Below are 19,140 nucleotides of genomic sequence, written 5' to 3' on the forward strand. Positions count from 1 at the left end.
CAGCAAGGACCAAGTCTCGTTCTGAGACTTGATCAAATTCCCAGTCTGAGCCCTGCAGCTCAATTGGATGAAAAGAAAGCAGAACGTTACTGACAACCTCCAGTTCCAGGAAGAAAGCATCCCACTGAGAATATAACTGAGTCAAGTTCAGAGACCTAGGAGAAGCCATTCCTCCTCAGCTAGTCTGTCCCCACACAGCAGAAGGTACAAGTTCAAAGCAGAAGCATTTATCCCTACCAATGATTGCCAAAACCTGCTGGGACCAATGACCAAAGCTGTATACTGTTTGGATCCAAGTTATTTTCAGTAAAGAAAAGTTTGAACTTCATCTAAAGGTTTGGACATCATTTCTGCTGCAAAATTCCTGTATTACTCCTCCTATCACTAAACTCTAATTTATTGCAAGTGAGCCAGGAGTCCGGCCGTACCCAGAGACACCGTTGACACAATTATCACCACCCTATAGAGATATTATAAGCCATTACCCCACTCTGGCATTCCTAATCTGGGACGTGCTTTATAACACCTTGGGAGGACCCTGTGATAGTACCCTGCGCACGCTGCAATTGGCGTCACGACAAATACAGAACATTAAACAACCCGTACCTGGCCACTGCACAAGATGTGACTGTGCATGTCTGATGGCTCGCTCCAGATACATTTGCAGTCTGATTTTTGTCTCCTGTGCACTGCGAGCTCTGCCTGCTTCTCCTCCCTATCTGCTGCTCAGTCCATCGACACGTCATCGTCGTCACCTTCACCACCACTGACATTAGAGATCTCGGAGTAGGCAGCAACAGTGGGGACCACCCTCCTTGGGCTGATCTGGGTACTGTCGTCAGACCGCTGGGTGGCGGCCGTTGCTACCTCCTCTTCCTCATTCGATGCCAAGAATGTCTGCGCATCGGTAAGGTCTGGGAATTAATGGGAAAATAATTCCTCTGACTCGAGTGGAGGAGCTATGGTGGTGGTGGTGTCTTTGGGGGTGCACACACCAGAGAGTAAAGAGGATGCAGATACAGAGGATGAGGAGGGTGCAGAAGCGGAAGGCTGAGTGAGCCACTCAACCAACTCTGGTGTGCGTCCTTTGGTGTAATCACACGCACCTTCTCCAACTTCCCACTTAGGCTCTGGCCTGGTGCACCGGCTCGATCCCTACCACCCCTGAATGGCCTGCCTCTTCCTCTGCCTGTCATTTTCAAAATGACCCTGTAACAAAGTCCCTATAGAAGAGCAGTATTTGTGGAAGCAGGTATATACAGTAGAACTCCTTAATCAGTTTTTTTGGGGGGCAACTGATATATCACACCAGTTGCAATTAGTTGTTCCAATGACGTTTATCCCTCTGTATAGCTGCGGTATCTCAGCAGAACCGCACACAAATGCTGCACAATACAAATGCACTATATAGAAATGATATTCTAGGTATATCACACCCCTGCCTCAATCAGATTTTTTGGGGGGCAACTAGTATATCACACCAATTGCAATTAGCTGTTTCAATAGCGTTTTGGCACTCTGTGTAGCTGCAGTATCGCAGCAGAACCGCACACAACTGCTGCACAATACGAATGCACTATAATATATTTTCTATGTTAGAAAGTATATTGTAAGTATATTAAACCCCTCAGTAAGTCACACCTATCGATAGCACACCTATACCAGTCCTTAAAAGGACTTTTATGGCCCTCTTAGATAGCGTTTGGTGTCTCTATACTCTCTAACAGTCTGTCCCTGCTCCACACAGCAACCTCTTCCTACACGGGAAGATCAGGCCAGATCAGGTTTATTTATAGGGTAGGACAATGGTGGCGAACCTATGGCACGGGTGCCAGAGGCGGCACTCAGAGTGCTCTATGTGGGCACCCTCACCCTGGAAAAAGTCTATGGTGTACCAATATGTCTTAGACTTTTCCTGCCATTCATCAGTGCAGGGCGCACTATGAACGGCACAGGCAACGCACTTAATGTAGACAGGCTATTATAGCTACATGATAAAGTACATGGAACATATACTATAGTGGACTGTAATATTCAGGTTAACTTGCCGTGTTGGCACTTTGCGATAAATAAGTGGGTTTGGGTTGCAGTTTGGGCACTCGGTCTCTAAAAGGTTCACCATCACTGGGGTAGGAGGTGTGTTCATGTGCTGAAAGGTCTCAATTGGCTGTCCTGTCCCACCTGATGGATGTGTCCTGGGTCAAAGTTCTGCACAATGCAAAGAATATGGCGCTGGGGGACATCGCCATATATTCTCCTGTTAAGCGAACAGTAGACGAGCAAATTTCGCCGCGAAACGAACGCCGGGCGAACTGCAAGGCCATCTCTACTGGGCTGGTTTCCAGCCAGGTGAGGTCAAATACAGGACCGGCGTTTAAGTGCCGGTCCGGGTTTTGGCAGCACCTGGCTGTCCTTAAATAGGCAGCTGGGCTCAGCAGCTGAGTCTCTGTGTTGGGATCTGAGGTTTTGTGCCGGACTGGAGGTCTGAGACCCATGTGCAGGGGGAACAGGCCCCCTAAAGCCTGCAGTGGACTACTGGAGGCAGAACTGCAGACTGCAAAGTGACGTGTTGTTTTGTGCAACTGCCGCAAGTGTGAATAAACACTGAAGTTTGAGCTAAGAACTTGTATTTTGCCTCTGTACTGCGTCCACTTACCCTATCTACCAGAGCGAAACCCCACAATTGGTGGAGGATGCGTGCAAGCGCAGAGAGGCTGGCGTGAAGATCGAAATATTTTAGTTTTTTTTCCGGGCACGGTTGTATGTCTCACATCAAACCAGTGAGATTACAACCGTGTCCCTCGACAAAATGGAAGCTGTCGTGAAAGCCCTCGTGGAGGCTGACTTGCAGCAGCGGGAGGCTAATAAGCAGCAGCAAGAAACAAACCAGCTGCTGTTACAACATGTGATGGCTTTACAGGCGGCAGGGGCATCCCAGAGCGTCCACCATGCCCGGAAAGTGGTCCGTGCGGCGATCCCCAAGATGACCCCCTCGGATGACGTCGAAACCTATCTGGCGGTGTTCGAAAAGGTGGCCGTGAGGGAGAAGCTACCCCGAGATCAATGGGCTGAGATCGTCGCTCCGTTCCTTGCATCTGGACCCCAGCAGGTTTATTTCGACTTGCCGGACGATCAAGCGTCCGATTACCCGACAGTAAAGGGTGAGATTCTGGCAAGACTGGGGTTGAATGTGTTAGTCCGGGCCCAGCGGGTACATCAGTGGGCGTTTAACCCAGCTGAACCCGCGAGACCTCAGTATTATGATCTATTACACCTGTTGCAAAAATGGCTGCAGCCTGACATGCTGAGTTCCACTGCTATGCTGGACCGTCTGTTGGCTGATATATTCTGGAGGGCTTTGCCATACCCTCTCCAGCACTGGATCGGCCAGATGTCTCCTGGTAATGCCCTTGAGATGGTGGACCTGGTGGAACACTATGAGGCTACCAGGAATCTACAAGGGGGTTCTTTTGGGAGGGGGGCAGTCAAACCCCGGAAATCTCCACCCCAGACCCGGTGACTTGTGCCAACAAAACCCACCCGAGATGTACCCCCTACGGACCCGGGTCGTGCCAGGAGCCAGGCCACGTAAGGGCTGACTGTCCCCGTCGGGGTGAGCCCATGGACACTAACTATGGCTACCGCCATTCATTATATGCCAGGAAACTGTGTGCCTCCGGTACCCCAGAGACTATAGACAACAACCACTTGTGCCAGGTGGAAGTCGGAAAGACTGCAAAGTGACGTGTTGTTTTGTGCAATTGCATCAAGTGTGAATAAACACTGAAGTTTGAGTTAAGAACTTGTATTTGTACTGCGTCCGCTTACCCTATCTACCAGAGCATATCCCCACACATGTGACATCATGAGTATTATCTATTTGTTGTGACATCATATGTGCATTATCCTTTATGAAAAGACACACAACTAATAATTTTCATGTTCTGAACAGTTTTGCTATGGGGCCCCATAGTGGTTACACCCCACAGCTATAAAAGTACAGCATGACTGTTTACAGGGTCTATATGAAGTGACACGGGGTTGCCCTTGTAATCAGCAGGGAGTGTCGTTTTTAATCTTTTACCATGAAATCTCACCTGTTATTGAAGTTTCTACACGAGGAGCTGTCTTCTCTAATGTAACTGCCGGAGAAGTGGAGGAGCTTTGAGGAGTAGAGCAACAGAAAGCATTGCATGGAGGATTCAAGCACAGGTCTATTACAATGGAAGGATTTGGGTTATGCAACCAATCTGTAGAAGCAGAGACACGTAGATGTTAGTCGTATAATACAGATGGAATAGCAGCATGTAAAACCATATTTGAGACCAAAGGGTTCACCTGTGCCCTCTGTGGTCTGTAGTGGAGGAGTTGTGGAGCTCCTCAACTGTGTGGTATCAAAGTTCTGACTTGACCTAAAGAAGAAAAAACGTGGGAGAGAAATGTAAGCCGGGTGAATGGCATCTGATGGCAGCAAATATGACGGTTGGCAAAGGCTTGCAAGCGAGAGACGTACCGTGTGCAAAGAGAAAAAAGAAGAGTGAGACGAATCTGCCTGAGGAAAGTCAGAGTGCAGGCACCAGATGAAGAGAGAGGACTGCCAGCAACAGAGAGCAAGCAAAGGAGACAGTAGACATAAGAAGTCAATGCTAGACAAGATCCAACAGCTCAGCCTCAAGGTGCTCAGTCACAAAACTAGCAGCAAAGGGCCTGTTCCTATCAACTTTTTATTTTTATGTCGGGAGCTTTCTGGACCTACATGTCCACAGGGCTCCATTCATCAGACAGAGGCCAGAGAGCGTCTTTTTGGCTTCCATCTGGCTGGTATACTGCAAAGAAAAGGTATGGAATAGCCTGTACTAGGCTATTCCATATTGTACAGTAAAAAATATGTATAAATTAAGGGTCCATTCAGACATCCGTAAGTGTTTTGCGGTCTGCAAATTGCGGATCTGCAAAATACGGATACCGGCCGTGTGCATTTCACATTTTGAGAACCTATAATAGAAGTTACTATTCTTGTCCGCGATTGCGGACAAGAATAGAACATGCTGTATCTTTTTTGCGGTGTACTGTCTGCATCTTTTGCGGCCCCATTGAAATGTATGGGTCCACATCCGTTCCGCAAAATTGCGGAACGTATGCAGAGCCTAAATTACAGATGTGTGAATAGATCCTAAACATATACGTTAAATGGAGACAAAAACCATAATATGAACAGGGCCTTAAAGAAGTTGTATCACTTCCGTAAATGGCATTTATTATGTAGAGAAAGTTAATACCAGGCACTTACTAATGTATTGTTATTGTCCATATTGCTTCCTTTGCTGGCTTGATTCATTTTTCCATCACATTATACACTGCTCGTTTTCAGAGGTTATGACCACCCTGCTATCCATCCATCAGTGGTGGTCGTGCTTGCACACTATAGGAAAAGGCGCCGGCCTCTCTGGTGGCAGGGACCGTGGGAGCTCACAGGCATGCATGCACAGCAGCTTCCATCCCGGATACCTCATACCTGCTCCGCAGCGGTGGTCATAATCCCTGGAAACCAGCAGTGTATGATGTGATGGAAAAATGAATCCAGCCAGCAAAGGAGGCAACATGGAGAATCACAATACATTAGTAAACTGCCTTGTATTAACTTTCTCTACATGATAAATGCCATTTGCTGAAATGAGACAACCCCTTTGAGGGTTGATGAATTGGGGGCTTGGGTGCTGTAGATCAAAATGTTCCTAACTGAGCTCATTCTAAGGGAGACATGAACATTGTATTTACCCATCCATGTCTAGTAGATCATCTTCACTGCGCAAATTCAACACGTAAAGAGTCGTCATGGAGATAACACTGCAATGGATGAAAGAGTTGATTAATGAATTACAATTCACTAAGCGATTATTGATGCCAATAATTTTAGCACTGAGTGTAATTTTTAGCATTGTGATTTGGAGTAGTCAGTCACTTATTACTTAGTACTGAGATTTCCTTTTTGTCCCCACTCGAGGTCTCACAACACAATGAAACCTGGACACTAAACCTCAAGATTGCAACGTACTCAAGTGCACGGTATACAAAGAGCGGTGATCATGAGTCATGAAATGTTCTAAAGTAGTGATAATGGAGGTAAAGTAGATATTTTTAACCATCTAGTGTTCGCAGAGTGCACTTTTCCTCTTCGGTGTTCTCATACTAGTTTGGCTGCAGACTCACTTTCCATGGTGGAAGAAAAAGGGAGCTCCCACCCAGCGGTGGTGTCTTGACAGGGCAAACTGAAGTCTGAGTGGCTGAACTACACAAGATTTCATCTCATTACTGTGTTCTTGTCACATTAGTGTGATGCATTTTCTATAACGTTACACTGGTAAGTTTTCTGTACAACATACCTGAAAGCCATGATAATTACTAGAGCAATGATGGTTGCTTGAAGGAAACGTTGACTGACACAGCTCTGGTCAGATGGAGATGGAGTCGTCTTCAAAAACAAAAATAATTAGATTCTTATCATATAACTCAAGATCAACACCAAAGGAAACTTAACAAGATGATACACTAATGGATATAACATCTGTAGCTGGAGCTTTAACCCTGCCAAGGGCCTACACCAATAGGTGCAAAAGGGTTCTATTCGACCATGGTGGTGGATCCTCCTCCATGGGCAGGCGTTTGGGTGACACAACCCCTTTATCATTTCAGGCCCCTGTCATCTTCTCTATGTAGTTCACACCGTACCTCATCTCTAATAGGCTTTTAATGGAGGAGGCCGAGAACCTCACCTGATGGACTCCTTCGACGCTACGTTCTACCCCTCATCAGCTTTAGCGTCCTAAACTTTATAGTCAAAATCTTTCATTACGGGATCTTCAAAAGGAAAACGTTTGGACATTTTACGATGTTATGATATATTTTTGGACTTTACAGCAATATTTGAAAAGACTGTATGCAACTTTTGGTATCCTTTTGCAGGGGCTATGCCATGATTAATCTATAGTATACGTCAAGCTCTCTCTAACCAAGCTAGAACCACCTTCAGAGATCTCCCCATTTATTGCTCTAGTTTTATTTCAAATCTCTCCCTATCCGAGCTCAGGGTGTGTGTCCATTCTCAGGAGGCATGTCCTTTCTGCAGCAGCTCTCTACCTGTAAATGTCACAGCCTCTAATAGTAAATGTGGCTGGTAGTAGTTGAAGGATGGACCTGACCTTGTACGGCCACCTCAGTGAGGTGGACAGAGAAATACGGAACAAGCAAGCGGTGCTATACAGATAGATTTTATTGAATAACTCTGTGGCATTACTAAATGGCATTTGTGGGACAACCCCTTCAATATTTTATAGTTGTATCATATTAACATTTCCCCTGTAGCCTGGATTTTCTGACCTAAGATGTCTTTCTTTTTTTTCCAAGAAAATATTGAAGAGTTCCCTTCACAGTGTTTTGCCCAGTGACCTCCCTAGACCTTAAAGAGCATCTGTCAGCAGATTTGCACCTATGACACTGGCTGACCTGTTACATGTGCGCTTGGCAGCTGAAGACATCTGTGTTGGTCCTATGTTCATATGTGGCCGCATTGCTTAGAAAAATGATGTTTTAATATATGCAAATTAGCCTCTAGGAGCAACGGGGGCGTTGTCGTTACACCTAGAGGCTCTGCTCTCTCTGCAGCTGCCGCACCTTCTGCACTGTGATTGACAGGGTCAGGTGTGATAACATTTACACTGTCTGGTCCTGTCAATCAAAGTGCAGAGGGAGAGGCAGTTGCAGAGAGAGCAGAGCCTCTAGGTGTAACGTCAACGCCCCCGTTGCTCCTAGAGGCTAATTTGCATCTAATAAAACATCATTTTTCTCAGCAATGCGGACACATATGAACATGGGACCAACACAGATGCCTTCAGCTGCCAAGTGCATATGTAACAGGTCAGCCAGTGTCATAGGGACAAATCTGCTGACAGATGTAATTTAATAAAGCCTAAAGCTTTGTCTGCTTGGATTTCATGGATTTGTGTAAATGCTTTTGAAAATGTACATCTACTTCTTGAATAATTAATTGCCAAAAAACATATATATATATGTTGTATATGCACCTACCTTGCCAATGACTTTGGAAGGACGTTGCTTATAAGGGATACTCCCTGCACGACTGAACTGACTTCCAGTAGTGTGACTAAAGGGTTAAAATGGAAAATGTTTGCAAATTAAATAAAAAAAATTATTGTGTGTCATTTATAGAAACTGGCAAGGAAATCCTTAAATAATACTGGGGGGAAAAAAATCTAAGAAATCTTAACCTGTTGCTGCTTTTCATGCTGTCGAGCCTCCTGAGTTTGGCCAGCTTCCGACTCCACCTTTCCAGTTCATCGATCCGAGTCTCTAAGTTGTCTGTCAGCTTGCAGAGCTCTTTCACCGCCCCGACATTCTCCATAAATATCCTTTCCTGTTATTTGAAAAAGAAAATGTAGAATGTCTTTTTACTTAGGGAAACATGAAAGGGGTATTCCCATCTGAGACAATGGGGATATATCGCTTTATCGAGAATGGAGCTGGGAAAGTGGTGGCTGGAGGACCTCGGGGAGGACCTCCGGCCATCACCAAGCGCTCACCCCATAGAAGTGAATGGGAGCGCACTGCGCTCGTGCGGCCACCACTCCCGTTCATTTCTATGGGTCAGACGGAAATAGCTGAGCTATTTTCGGCGGTGCCATAGAAATCAATGGAGGGCAGCCGCACATGCGCAGTGCACCCTCCAGGACTTTTCCGGCTGCATTTACGAGATAGGTGCAGGTCCAAGAGGTGGGACACACATCTGTCAGACAATGGGTGCATATCCTAGCGATATGCCCCCATTGTCTGAGATGGGAATAATCCTTTAATCCTTACATGCCAACAGTAAAGCATCCTTAGACCATTCATGTGTGGGGTTGCTTCTCATCCAAGGGAGTGGGCTCACTCACAATTTTGCCCAAAAACACAGCCATGAAGAATGGCACCAAAACACCCTCCAACAGCAACTTCTTCCAACAATCCAACAACAGTTTGGTGAAGAACAATGCATTTTCCAGCACGATGGAGCACCGTGCCATAAGGCAAAAGTGATAACTAAGTGGCTCGGGGACCAAAACGTTGACATTTTGGGTCCATGGCCTGGAAACTCCCCAGATCTTAATCCCATTGAGAACTTGTGGTCAATCCTCAAGAGGCGGATGGACAAACAAAAACCCACTAATTCTGACAAACTCCAAGAAGTGATTATGAAAGAATGGGTTGCTATCAGTCAGGAATTGGCCCAGAAGTTGATTGAGAGCATGCCCAGTCGAATTGCAGAGGTCCTGAAAAAGAAGGGCCAACAATGCAAATACTGACTCTTTGCATAAATGTCATGTAATTGTCGATAAAAGCCTTTGAAATGTATGAAGTGCGTGTAACTATATTTCACTACATCACAGAAACAACTGAAACAAAGATCTAAAAGCAGTTTAGCAGCAATCTTTGTGAAAACTAATATTTGTGTCATTCTCAAAACTTTTGGCCACGACTGTACATTGTATGTATCCAGTGACATATGAACTTGGCATTGGTGGAATTTCCACGAGACTCACATTCATCATAATATTGAATTGGCAGAGAAATTTACCAATTGTTGGTAATTGAATTTTTGTATCTCTGATAGCCACAGCACTGAAATGAAGTGTACTTTTCAGTGAATCTACACAATTTGTTTTTGTCTACCACAACCTGCTTGATAGGAGCGGGATGAGAAGTAGGAGGGTAGGTGGTTGCTTAGGTATTAAAAGGGGACCTTTTATCAAGATTTAGCCCCCAAAGTACCACCAAGCTGTTATCCATTATAGTAATAGGTTTAGGCCTCATGCACACGTCTGTCTCCGTTTTGTGGACCACAGATTTGTTGGCCGTGTGCATGCCACTATCTTTTTTCAAACTTCTGTAAAAATGTCCTATCCTCGTCTGCAAAATGGACAAGGATAGGACATATTCTATCTTTTTTGTGGGGCCGCGGAATGGACATACAGATGTGGACAGCGCATGGCGTGCTGTCCGTGTCTTTTGCAGCCCCATTGCAATGAATGGGTCCACATCCAAGCTGTAAAAAATGCAGATCGGATGCGGACTGAAAATACGGTCGTGTGCATGAGGCCTTACAGTGATGATTTTCTATCTTCTGTCTGTATCTGCATAAGGAAGATGAAGAACTTTGAAGAACGTAGATGCCAATAAAGAGCCATGGGGAGGAGCTGAGACCATCACTAGTACATAGTTGACAAGGAAACCCAAAAATAGACTGATATCGGAGCTGCTATCCAAATGGAGTCCAGATACTTTTATACACTGACAATAAGTGGAGTAACCCTGCCCTCAAAGTATCTTGATTCTATTGGGATAACACCTCCTATTTTTGTGTTCTCCTCATCGATTTTGTACTCTGGACCTCCTCTCTGGCTGGACTACAAGGTAGCAGCTTCCCACCCATAGTTTTTCCGGCCTTTTGGAGTTTTATTTAGTAATAACTGAGTGTGTCAAAAGTTAAAATATAACTTTTATTTAGGTAAATTTTAAAATTAATTGGGTAAGGTAATAACTAAAAACGCAAGATGGGATTGAATAGCCAGGTCTCCTTCTTTTGCTTCAGGCGGGGGTCAATATAACTGACGGCTCTCATAAATCATTCCAGCCTATAGCTGCTTTCCCTATCAGTCCCTAGTCTCAGGTTAGGGAAACCTAGCATGGCTGTATGTCGGAGCACTCGCCCTGAAAAGAGCGACCCCCAGCCTCAGGATACCTCGGGCCTGGTCTAAATCACAATCCTCACTTTCTCTTTCCTAAAGTATTTCTTGCTGGATTGCTTCTGCTAGATTGCTTCTACACGTTTCGCCTATCATATAGGACTCCTCAGGAAGCGATGTGTCTAGTCCCAGCATAATGGAATGTTGTGCCCTTACCACAACTAGATAAGGTGAGTGCTACCATCTCATAGGTTTTCACCCATTATATGAGGTATTGCTCTATGCGCGTTTTTTGGGTATTTTCCACTAGACACTAATTGAAGATATCATTAGCACCAAGTCAGGACCTGCTTTTATCACTGAACACTACTGTTTGCTATTGATGTTTTCAAGAGGGCTGGAGAACACCTACTGCCATCAAGAAGTCACACAGGACCAACATCAGGTGTCATGGTGTTGGGTGCCATTAGCTACCATGGACGTTCCTGTCTGGTATTTGTGAAGGGAACATTGATCATCCTTTGGTATGTCCAGGACATTGTAGAATCAGTCCTACTGCCTATTGTTATTCAGTTAGGACATGTAGTGTTCCAACAAGATAACACTCGCCCACACACTGCCCACGCTAAACAATGTGCTCTTCAGGGTATCCAGCAGCTCCCCTGATCAGCTTGATCTCCATATCTCTCCTCCATCAAGAATATCTGGGACTGGATGGAGCGATAGATCTCCCAAGCACAGCAGCCAACAACCACCTTGGCTGAACTATGGGTCCAAGTTTAAAGATCTTGGAATGACCACAGGAGGACATCCAGCATCTGTATGACCATCACTATGCCAGAGTGGGAGCCTGTATCACAGCAAGGGGAGATGCCACGCAGTATTAATGTGACCCTGCCCCATCATATACTCTGCTACAGAACCCAAATAAAAGGTCTATCACCTTGGTTGTGTGATCATTGACCAAGCACCACTAACAGTTTATACCTCGTCAGTCACAGCTCAACCACATTAAGTTTTCCAGCGTTCTTTTGTAGTTTTGAATATATCCAGTAACATAAATTCTGAAGACCTCTGTAATATTTTGCTCTTTCCTAAATTTAATACCATACCTTATTTACAACTAAGAAATTCTCTATAGTTTCTCCGTTGGAGCACACCACATCCCCAGTCTCTTTTACTGCGTCGGGAAGAATCTCCTGAACTTCCTGAGCAATGACTCCTACAAGGAAAATAATATTAAGCCAAAATAACATTCATGGCATTCAACTGAGAATGAGATAACACAGGGAGACAGTTTAATTTATTTAATACTTTCTTCATTCATTCATAGTTCCACATATGTCTATTTAACATACCTGTTTCTGCGGTGTCGTCCAGGCCTACCGTGCTGGCAAACTCAGGCTTGTAATGATACTGAACAAGGCGCATCTGAGAGATCCGTTTCAACTGCTCGGTGGTGTCAACCTGAGATAAGAGACACATTATATCAGAGGAATTATACCAAATGTCTATGCATTTAGTGGTCTGAAAACCATACATCTAATACGCAAGTAGGATTCTTTCATAGCAATACATCTGTAAGACTGGGAGAAAATCTTTGACTGCGTACATAAGTGAGATATCTGCCAATCCCAACGCTGGCAGTGCATAAGGGGCTTCAACTACACCCATTTCAATCAGAATAATTTATAGTACGTCCACAGGAGACATATATGCTGCGCATGTGCTGCTGCGGGTTTGTGAACGTCAAATCCTGCAGAGTTTTACAGTAACGGCATAACGGATGAGATTTTAAGAAACATCACCCACATACTGCAAAAAGAATCTATGGTATTTCACTTTATCACGTTAATTTTTAAGATTGCACTCTTTGCAAGGCAGAGGATGAAATACACAGCAAGTTTGCAGACAATTCTGCAATAAATCCAAAATCCATGTGGCTGTACCCTAAGGCTCAAGTAGACTATATGACCAAAAGTATGTGGACAACTGACAACCCATAACATAGGCATTTATATTGAGTTGGGCCCCTTTTGTGGATATAACAGGCTCCATCTTCTGGAAAGGCTTTCCACAAAACTGGGTCCATTCAGCTAAAAGAGCATTTGTGATGTCAGACAATGATGCTGGATGAGAAGGTCTGGCTCGGAAAGGTGTCACTCGTGTGCAGGCCACCCAAGCTGCTGCACATGAAACTTGTTCTAGGCTTGTGAGCAGCTACTTGTCTGTGGGAAACCATTTCATAAGGTTTCAACACACATTTATTGTGATGGTGTCACTTCCAGAAGCAGTTTACAAATGTATTTGCCACCCTCTAGAATGGTTGCCATACTTTTATGTTGCACAATATGTTATGCAACATGCACATTGTATGTTTGTGACTGGGGATAATTGGGACTCTGTAAAAGGTAGTGGTTTAATGGTTACAAGGACCCATGAAGGCACAGAGCAATTCCCATACTAAGTGACTGTATTTTCATGTAACATGCACATTTCATATATTTCTGCTGACCAAGGAGTTAATAGGCTGTATCAACATCCACCACTAGATGGGGCTGTTGTCACCCTGTGTAATATAGATAGGAGGGGTTAGAACACATCAGTCAGTGAAGTGGATAGACAGAGTCTAGACATTGATGAGTGAGAGGGAGAGAACTGTCAGTAAAGCCAGCTCTAGTTTAGGTACCAGCCAGGGCAAGGCAAAAAAAAAAGAACTTCATATACTTGAAAAGCATTCCAGTGTTAAGGAAAGGTGCGAGTGGAAGCCCTGCGGAGATAATTTGTCTGAAAGGACTTTATAGGCTCTGTAGAAGCATTTTTTAAAACTGTAAAGGCTTCTGGCCCTGGAAAAGCTTACAAAAGGCAGAATCCAGATATGCCCACCATATTGCAAAGCATACTTTAACATTGGGGTCTGCCATGTCGTTGAATTGTACAAGGAAAAGGGTTGCACCCTATTTCTGGATTCCTATGCTTAACGGGGTTTTAAAGCTGAATCCAGACATATCGGCATTTCCAGCCAGGCAGCCAGATCCGGTGTTGTACTGGGCTCTCCATGGGTAAAGCTAGGGTGAGGTTTCCGCATAGCAGTGAGCCCGGTGACCTCACCGACACTAATGGGCGGGCTTTAGCGCTGCCCTAGCCTGTAAAACGGCTAGGGTAGTGCTAAAGCTTGCCCATTAGTGCCGGTAACGTCACCAGCAACACTGCTAGGCAAAAGCCTCCACCTAGCAGTTTGAGAATGTAAACTAACAGACCTTGCCCTGCATGGTACAGCGCAGGCGGCAAGGGAGAGCATGCAAGGGAGAGATGCTCATATCAGAGGACCTGCCTGGGTGAAAATGGGGATATGTCCAGGTTTAGCTCTGAAACCAAACAACCCCTTTAAGTGTGAGACTGAGAAGTGCAGTGTAAGGAACATTTGCTTTAAAGAAACCTCTTGACCTATTAACTACTACCTGAATTTCAGTCTTCAGAAAAAAATTGTTCTACTGCAAAGTTGCCTCATCATTGCCTTCGCTGCTGCAGGGGATCCTGTCATGAACATCACACAATTCACCATCAAGGGCACCCGAACCATCATCAGGCAGGAGACCCCAAGACCAGGGTGTGCCCAGAAGGGAACAAAGGTGTCCCCTTCCCATCACTGCATGGCCCAGGAGAGCATTAGAGTGAGTACTGACTACAATCACCATACTAACTACTATCACTCCTGTCCTCGCTTCTTCTCTCCTCTCCTAGGATTGATGCAACTGCTGCAAGTTGAGTATGGGAAAAGCAGGCTGCTTCAGGGACTCATAGTGGCAAGGTAGGACAGGCTGAGAGCCTACAGTCACTTTAGTGCATGCCAACGAGACCTCTGGAGGAGATCAAGATCCACAACCCTGGTTTAATGACCACTTCAGAAGGTTGTGCCATTGTTCAATAAAAATCCAAGTTCATTTGCAATGTCTGTGTCATTACAGGGAGCCCCTCTTACAAATGCAGCAGAGTGTCCTCAGCTCTAAGTTCCACCATTCCTTAACGACTCACCTCCTCAATGTCCTCCTTGGCTCTGATGTCAGAAGGATGCAAAAGTGAGCCCATGATCTTGACATTCCCATGAACCACCAAAGCTTCATCTGGCCGCTCTGTGTTGATGCCAATACGTCCATGGTGAAAAACAGTGTCTGGAAGTTGACCACGTTGCCAAAGCACTTCACTGTCGCTCTCAAACTGGCCAGGATTTGAGGCCTGTGAAGAAAGGGAAGCAAAAACCTAACATTGTAAAATTGCCCATCCTAGGACTGGGCATTTATCAGAACCACTCAATAGATTATATCTTCTTAGGCATGGGCTTCAGATTGTGACAGATGCTGGATTATAATTTACCGTAATACTATTTAAGTCTATCACTTGCTTTCAGATTACTAGACACCAGATTAAAAGAATTTTATCGTTTCTGTTTCCAGTATACTTACCCGGACAATGATGCGTTCAGATGACTGCGCTGCAACAAGGTATGTCTGATTCTGTGCCTGAACTTGGAGCGCCACCACTAGGAGAAAATACCTGCAAAAAGCAAATTATTGTGATGAGGTGGGTGGTCAAGTCAAGGAACAGGTCGGAGACAATATAATGGCAGGAGGGGTTAACGGATGGCCCTATATAGAATTGTCATTTTTCTACTTTCATACAGAGGCATACAGAAATGTTTTTGCTGTACATCTGACGGACAAAAAAGTGGCAAGCTCCTTCAGATGCTGTATTATAATAGTGTACTCTGCTGAAAACATTTCTTCTGCAAGAATATCTCCCTAATACAGCGCAGTATGGAAACACCATAAACTGGAACACCGTGTGCTTATGGTAGAGAAACCACCAGGAGTCCATGTACTGCCACATATGCTGTGGGCAAATGTTATTGCTATCACTAACAAATATCCTACAAAGGGATTGTAGATTACAATAATTTGTTCAAAGGTTTGATATTTACCCCATGTCCACACAGCTTCCACGATACAGCAGTACGAAATGATTAAATGCTCATAGAGTTCTCTATGGACTTTACCCATATAGATGGATGGATGCATCTGAAACACCCCCTTCAAACATTGTTTGCATTGCACTATATATATTAGTGTTAAGCGAGCATGCTCGGCCGAACTGCTGTTCGGCTTGAGCATCGCTATGCTCGGCACATAGGAGTGCTCGGCCGAATACTGCGGGTGCTCAAGTACAATTTAATACAATGAAAGTCAACGGGAGACACGAACATCAGAGGAGAGGGTGTCTGGTTCACAAAAAAAGGTTAGAAATTTATGGCAACCCCAACAAAATGTTTTGGAACCAGCATTAAGAGGATAGCTGGATTTGTCTTGGACTCCTATTAACTGCGACATACAATAGACAACTACACAAAGGCTATATGCTAAAAGCCAGGTATGAGCAAGCCATCAATCTATCCATGAGACAGATGACAGTCAGCATACCTTACAATGGCAGCCTTGTGCACTATGAGACATTCCAAACCAGTTCTCATCTGACTGAGAGCCAGTAAGCCTCAAAGTTACTTCAGATCTGTTATGGCTTGGTTGGACCTGCGCACCTAGATCATTATCATTAGGGTGACAACGTTTTCTGCTTGTCCTAACATAATATTCAATAACCTTTCTATACATTTTTGTCATGTAAAAACTATGGGAAAGACATGCAAATGAGCAGAATTTGCTTTTTTTTTCCAGCTGAAAAACCATTTCCATGGAAAATTCGCGATCTAAACTACTCATGAACAGCACCATCTATTGGTTATATAGTTTTATGACAAGACTAATAGTCTTGTCATAAGACTTTTTCTATTGTATGTATATACATATATATATATGTATGTATGTAATGACGCTGTTCGATTACAACACTTCCCTGGGCTGCCCGTTCACCAGATTTATTGCCAATCGAGCATTTGTGGGACCAGTTGGGACATCACCTTCAGTAACCTACGAGTGTGGAGGATCTACAGTCCCAGCTGTAACATCTGTGGGCAAATGGGCCGCAGGATATGTAGCGCCCCGAGTGGCATTACATCTTCTGCGCCCTTCTTCTGTCTGTATATAAAATAGCCATGTGATCTGATGCCTTTTTTCCCAGGTCCTCCAAGTAGTGTGCATTTCCTCTTATGCATTTGTTATTGTTCATATGATAACCTGGTTCACCAGCAGGTGGCAGCAAACTTGGCAGTGCTAGGTAGCAGAGTCTGGAATCTTTTTTCCAGCTCTCTGACTCTCCTCTAAGGAGAGGGAACTACCTAATTAGTATAAACCAGTTAGTTCGTTCCTGTACTCCATGCTGCAAGGAGAAAAGCAGGCGCTCATCCCTGTGGAACTGAGCTCTCCCGAAAAGCCAAGCTAAGTAAGCTTCAAGCCAGGAAGAAGTTCCTAGGATTACAGTAAAGACAGACTACAAAGAGTAAGAAGTTGTAGCATAAAGCAAGCTAAAGGAAAGGATTCCTATTTAATATTGCTGACATAGCAGGGCTGAGACAGTACAGATTGAGCAGAGAGGATTTTTTTTGCAGAAGTTGTTGCCTGCCATTTTCATGCTAAAATCTGCTGAGAATCAGGACCAAGCCTGGAAACTGTTTACCGTTTATTCAAGTAAAGCTGCATTTAAACTTCATACCAAGTCTGGACTCAATCTCTTCACCATCCCAGTTCATCACCCCTTTTTCTGCTGAGGACGACAACGCCTGGGGTTCCAGGATATCCAGGTAGGAGCACCGTGACAAGTGCAAAAGCCACACCTAAGGGACACTATAGGCAACCCTTATACCACTATGGCATTCCTACACCTGGGTTCCACCATCACCTTCTACATAGGGGGACTTAGTCTCCCGTTGCTGAAATGCAACTGGCGTCACGAAAAACTCTTTCACTTTAAGGGACCCCTGGTAGTACCCCATCCGCTGCAGATACCATACAGAACCTGTATGTCTCCATGCCCAACCGTATCTCATCCTGTATCAAAGCTAGAGGCCGTATCTCAACCTGTATCAAAGCTAGAGGCTGTATTTTATCTTGTATCCAAACTAGAGACCGTATCTCATCTTATTTCCAGGCCAGAGGCCGTGTTTCATCCTGTATCAAAGGTAGAGGCCGTATCTCATCTTGTATCTAAGCTAGAGAGACCATATCTCATCTTGTATCCAGGCTAAAGTCCATATCTCATCCTGTATCAAAGCTAGAGGCCATATCTCATCTTGAATCCAAGCTACAGATCGTATCTCATCTTGTATCCAGGCTAGCGGCCGTATCTCATCTTGTTTTAAGGCTAGAGGCGTCCAACAGGGTCCTAGAGCCTCCTTTTAACTTAATCACTTACATATATCATCATTACACTTACGCATAGAAAGCTTCATTGCAATTCCAACAACTTTTTACTGAATATATATATATATATATAGTGACACAGTGAAGGGTATGGTCTGGGAGGACAGGTATTTTTCTCTCCGTGTGTGCTGCTGGGCTAATTTGCAGCCAGGTGAGGTGAAACACCGGACTGGATTTTAAGTGCCGGTCCGAGTTTTGACAACACCTAGCTGTCCTTAAAAGACAGCTGGGCTCAGCAGCAAAGGGTCTCTGTTTTGGGATCTGAGGCATGGTGCCGTGCTAAAGGGCTGAGAGCCGCAAGCTGGGAAACAGGCCCCCTGAAGCCTGCTGTGGACCGCTGGGGATAAAACGGCCAACAAGGTGATATTTATGTTCTGTGGATTTTGCATTGTGTGAACACCAAGACTTTACAGAGTAGTTTTACATTATGTGATAAAAAACACTGAAGTTTTGCTTTACAAACTTGTTTTCGCCTCTGTACTGCGTCCGCTTACCCTGCCTACCAGAGCAAATCCCCACAATATATATATATATATATTTTTTTTTTTTCATACCACCATATTATCATATGATCGATTGAAGTCTGTGTGTCCAGACCGCTGTACTCACCTCTGATCTGGATTGGGTTTTCCTTTCTTTCTCATGTTGTTTGCTGTAGTTTCACTAAAATGGAGCCTCCCAACTGTGACTTTAGTGACCTGTTCTGGTGGAAGAGACATCCTGAGACGGCCAGAGAGAAAGAGAGGGAGAGTACTATCACATATCGCACATATTGCATTTTTATTATTGAGCTGCCGTTTACTTACGTCACTGGATGAAAGGGGCGCTTGCTGCGATCGGACTGTGACTGCTCAATACTGATGCTTTGATTGATGGCCTCCAGCTGAAAAGGTGCAAGCATAAGGAAGGACGGGTTTGAATTGTATAAGCTAATATGGATTCCTCAAATTACATAAAATTAATATATTTAATTAGATTTCAGATATTATCTTCGTAGGTCTACCTACCAAAATAACACACATGGCCAAATGATCATG

At 44.5% G+C, this 19,140-nt stretch overlaps 1 protein-coding gene across 5 annotated transcripts in view; it reads right to left on the reverse strand.

Moving 5' to 3' along the window:
* The window catches only part of MYRF (myelin regulatory factor), a 143,186-nt gene that overhangs the window by 16,286 nt on the left and 107,760 nt on the right, over nt 1-19,140 (reverse strand). For 4 of the 5 annotated variants that reach the window (XM_044270622.1, XM_044270621.1, XM_044270624.1 and 1 more), the window contains 12 exons: nt 18,910-18,986; nt 18,713-18,823; nt 15,200-15,290; nt 14,772-14,996; nt 12,095-12,203; nt 11,849-11,958; nt 8,286-8,431; nt 8,086-8,161; nt 6,384-6,472; nt 5,779-5,847; nt 4,339-4,412; nt 4,098-4,250 (listed from right to left, as the gene is read on the reverse strand). In XM_044270622.1, the coding sequence (XP_044126557.1) occupies nt 4,098-4,250; nt 4,339-4,412; nt 5,779-5,847; nt 6,384-6,472; nt 8,086-8,161; nt 8,286-8,431; nt 11,849-11,958; nt 12,095-12,203; nt 14,772-14,996; nt 15,200-15,290; nt 18,713-18,823; nt 18,910-18,986 (1,330 nt within the window). The remainder of the gene's footprint in view (nt 1-4,097; nt 4,251-4,338; nt 4,413-5,778; nt 5,848-6,383; nt 6,473-8,085; nt 8,162-8,285; nt 8,432-11,848; nt 11,959-12,094; nt 12,204-14,771; nt 14,997-15,199; nt 15,291-18,712; nt 18,824-18,909; nt 18,987-19,140) is intronic. The other variant, XM_044270623.1, reaches the window with a different exon arrangement.

This window comes from Bufo gargarizans, chromosome 10, assembly GCF_014858855.1.
Source record: "Bufo gargarizans isolate SCDJY-AF-19 chromosome 10, ASM1485885v1, whole genome shotgun sequence".
Classification (NCBI taxonomy): Eukaryota; Metazoa; Chordata; class Amphibia; order Anura; family Bufonidae; genus Bufo; species Bufo gargarizans.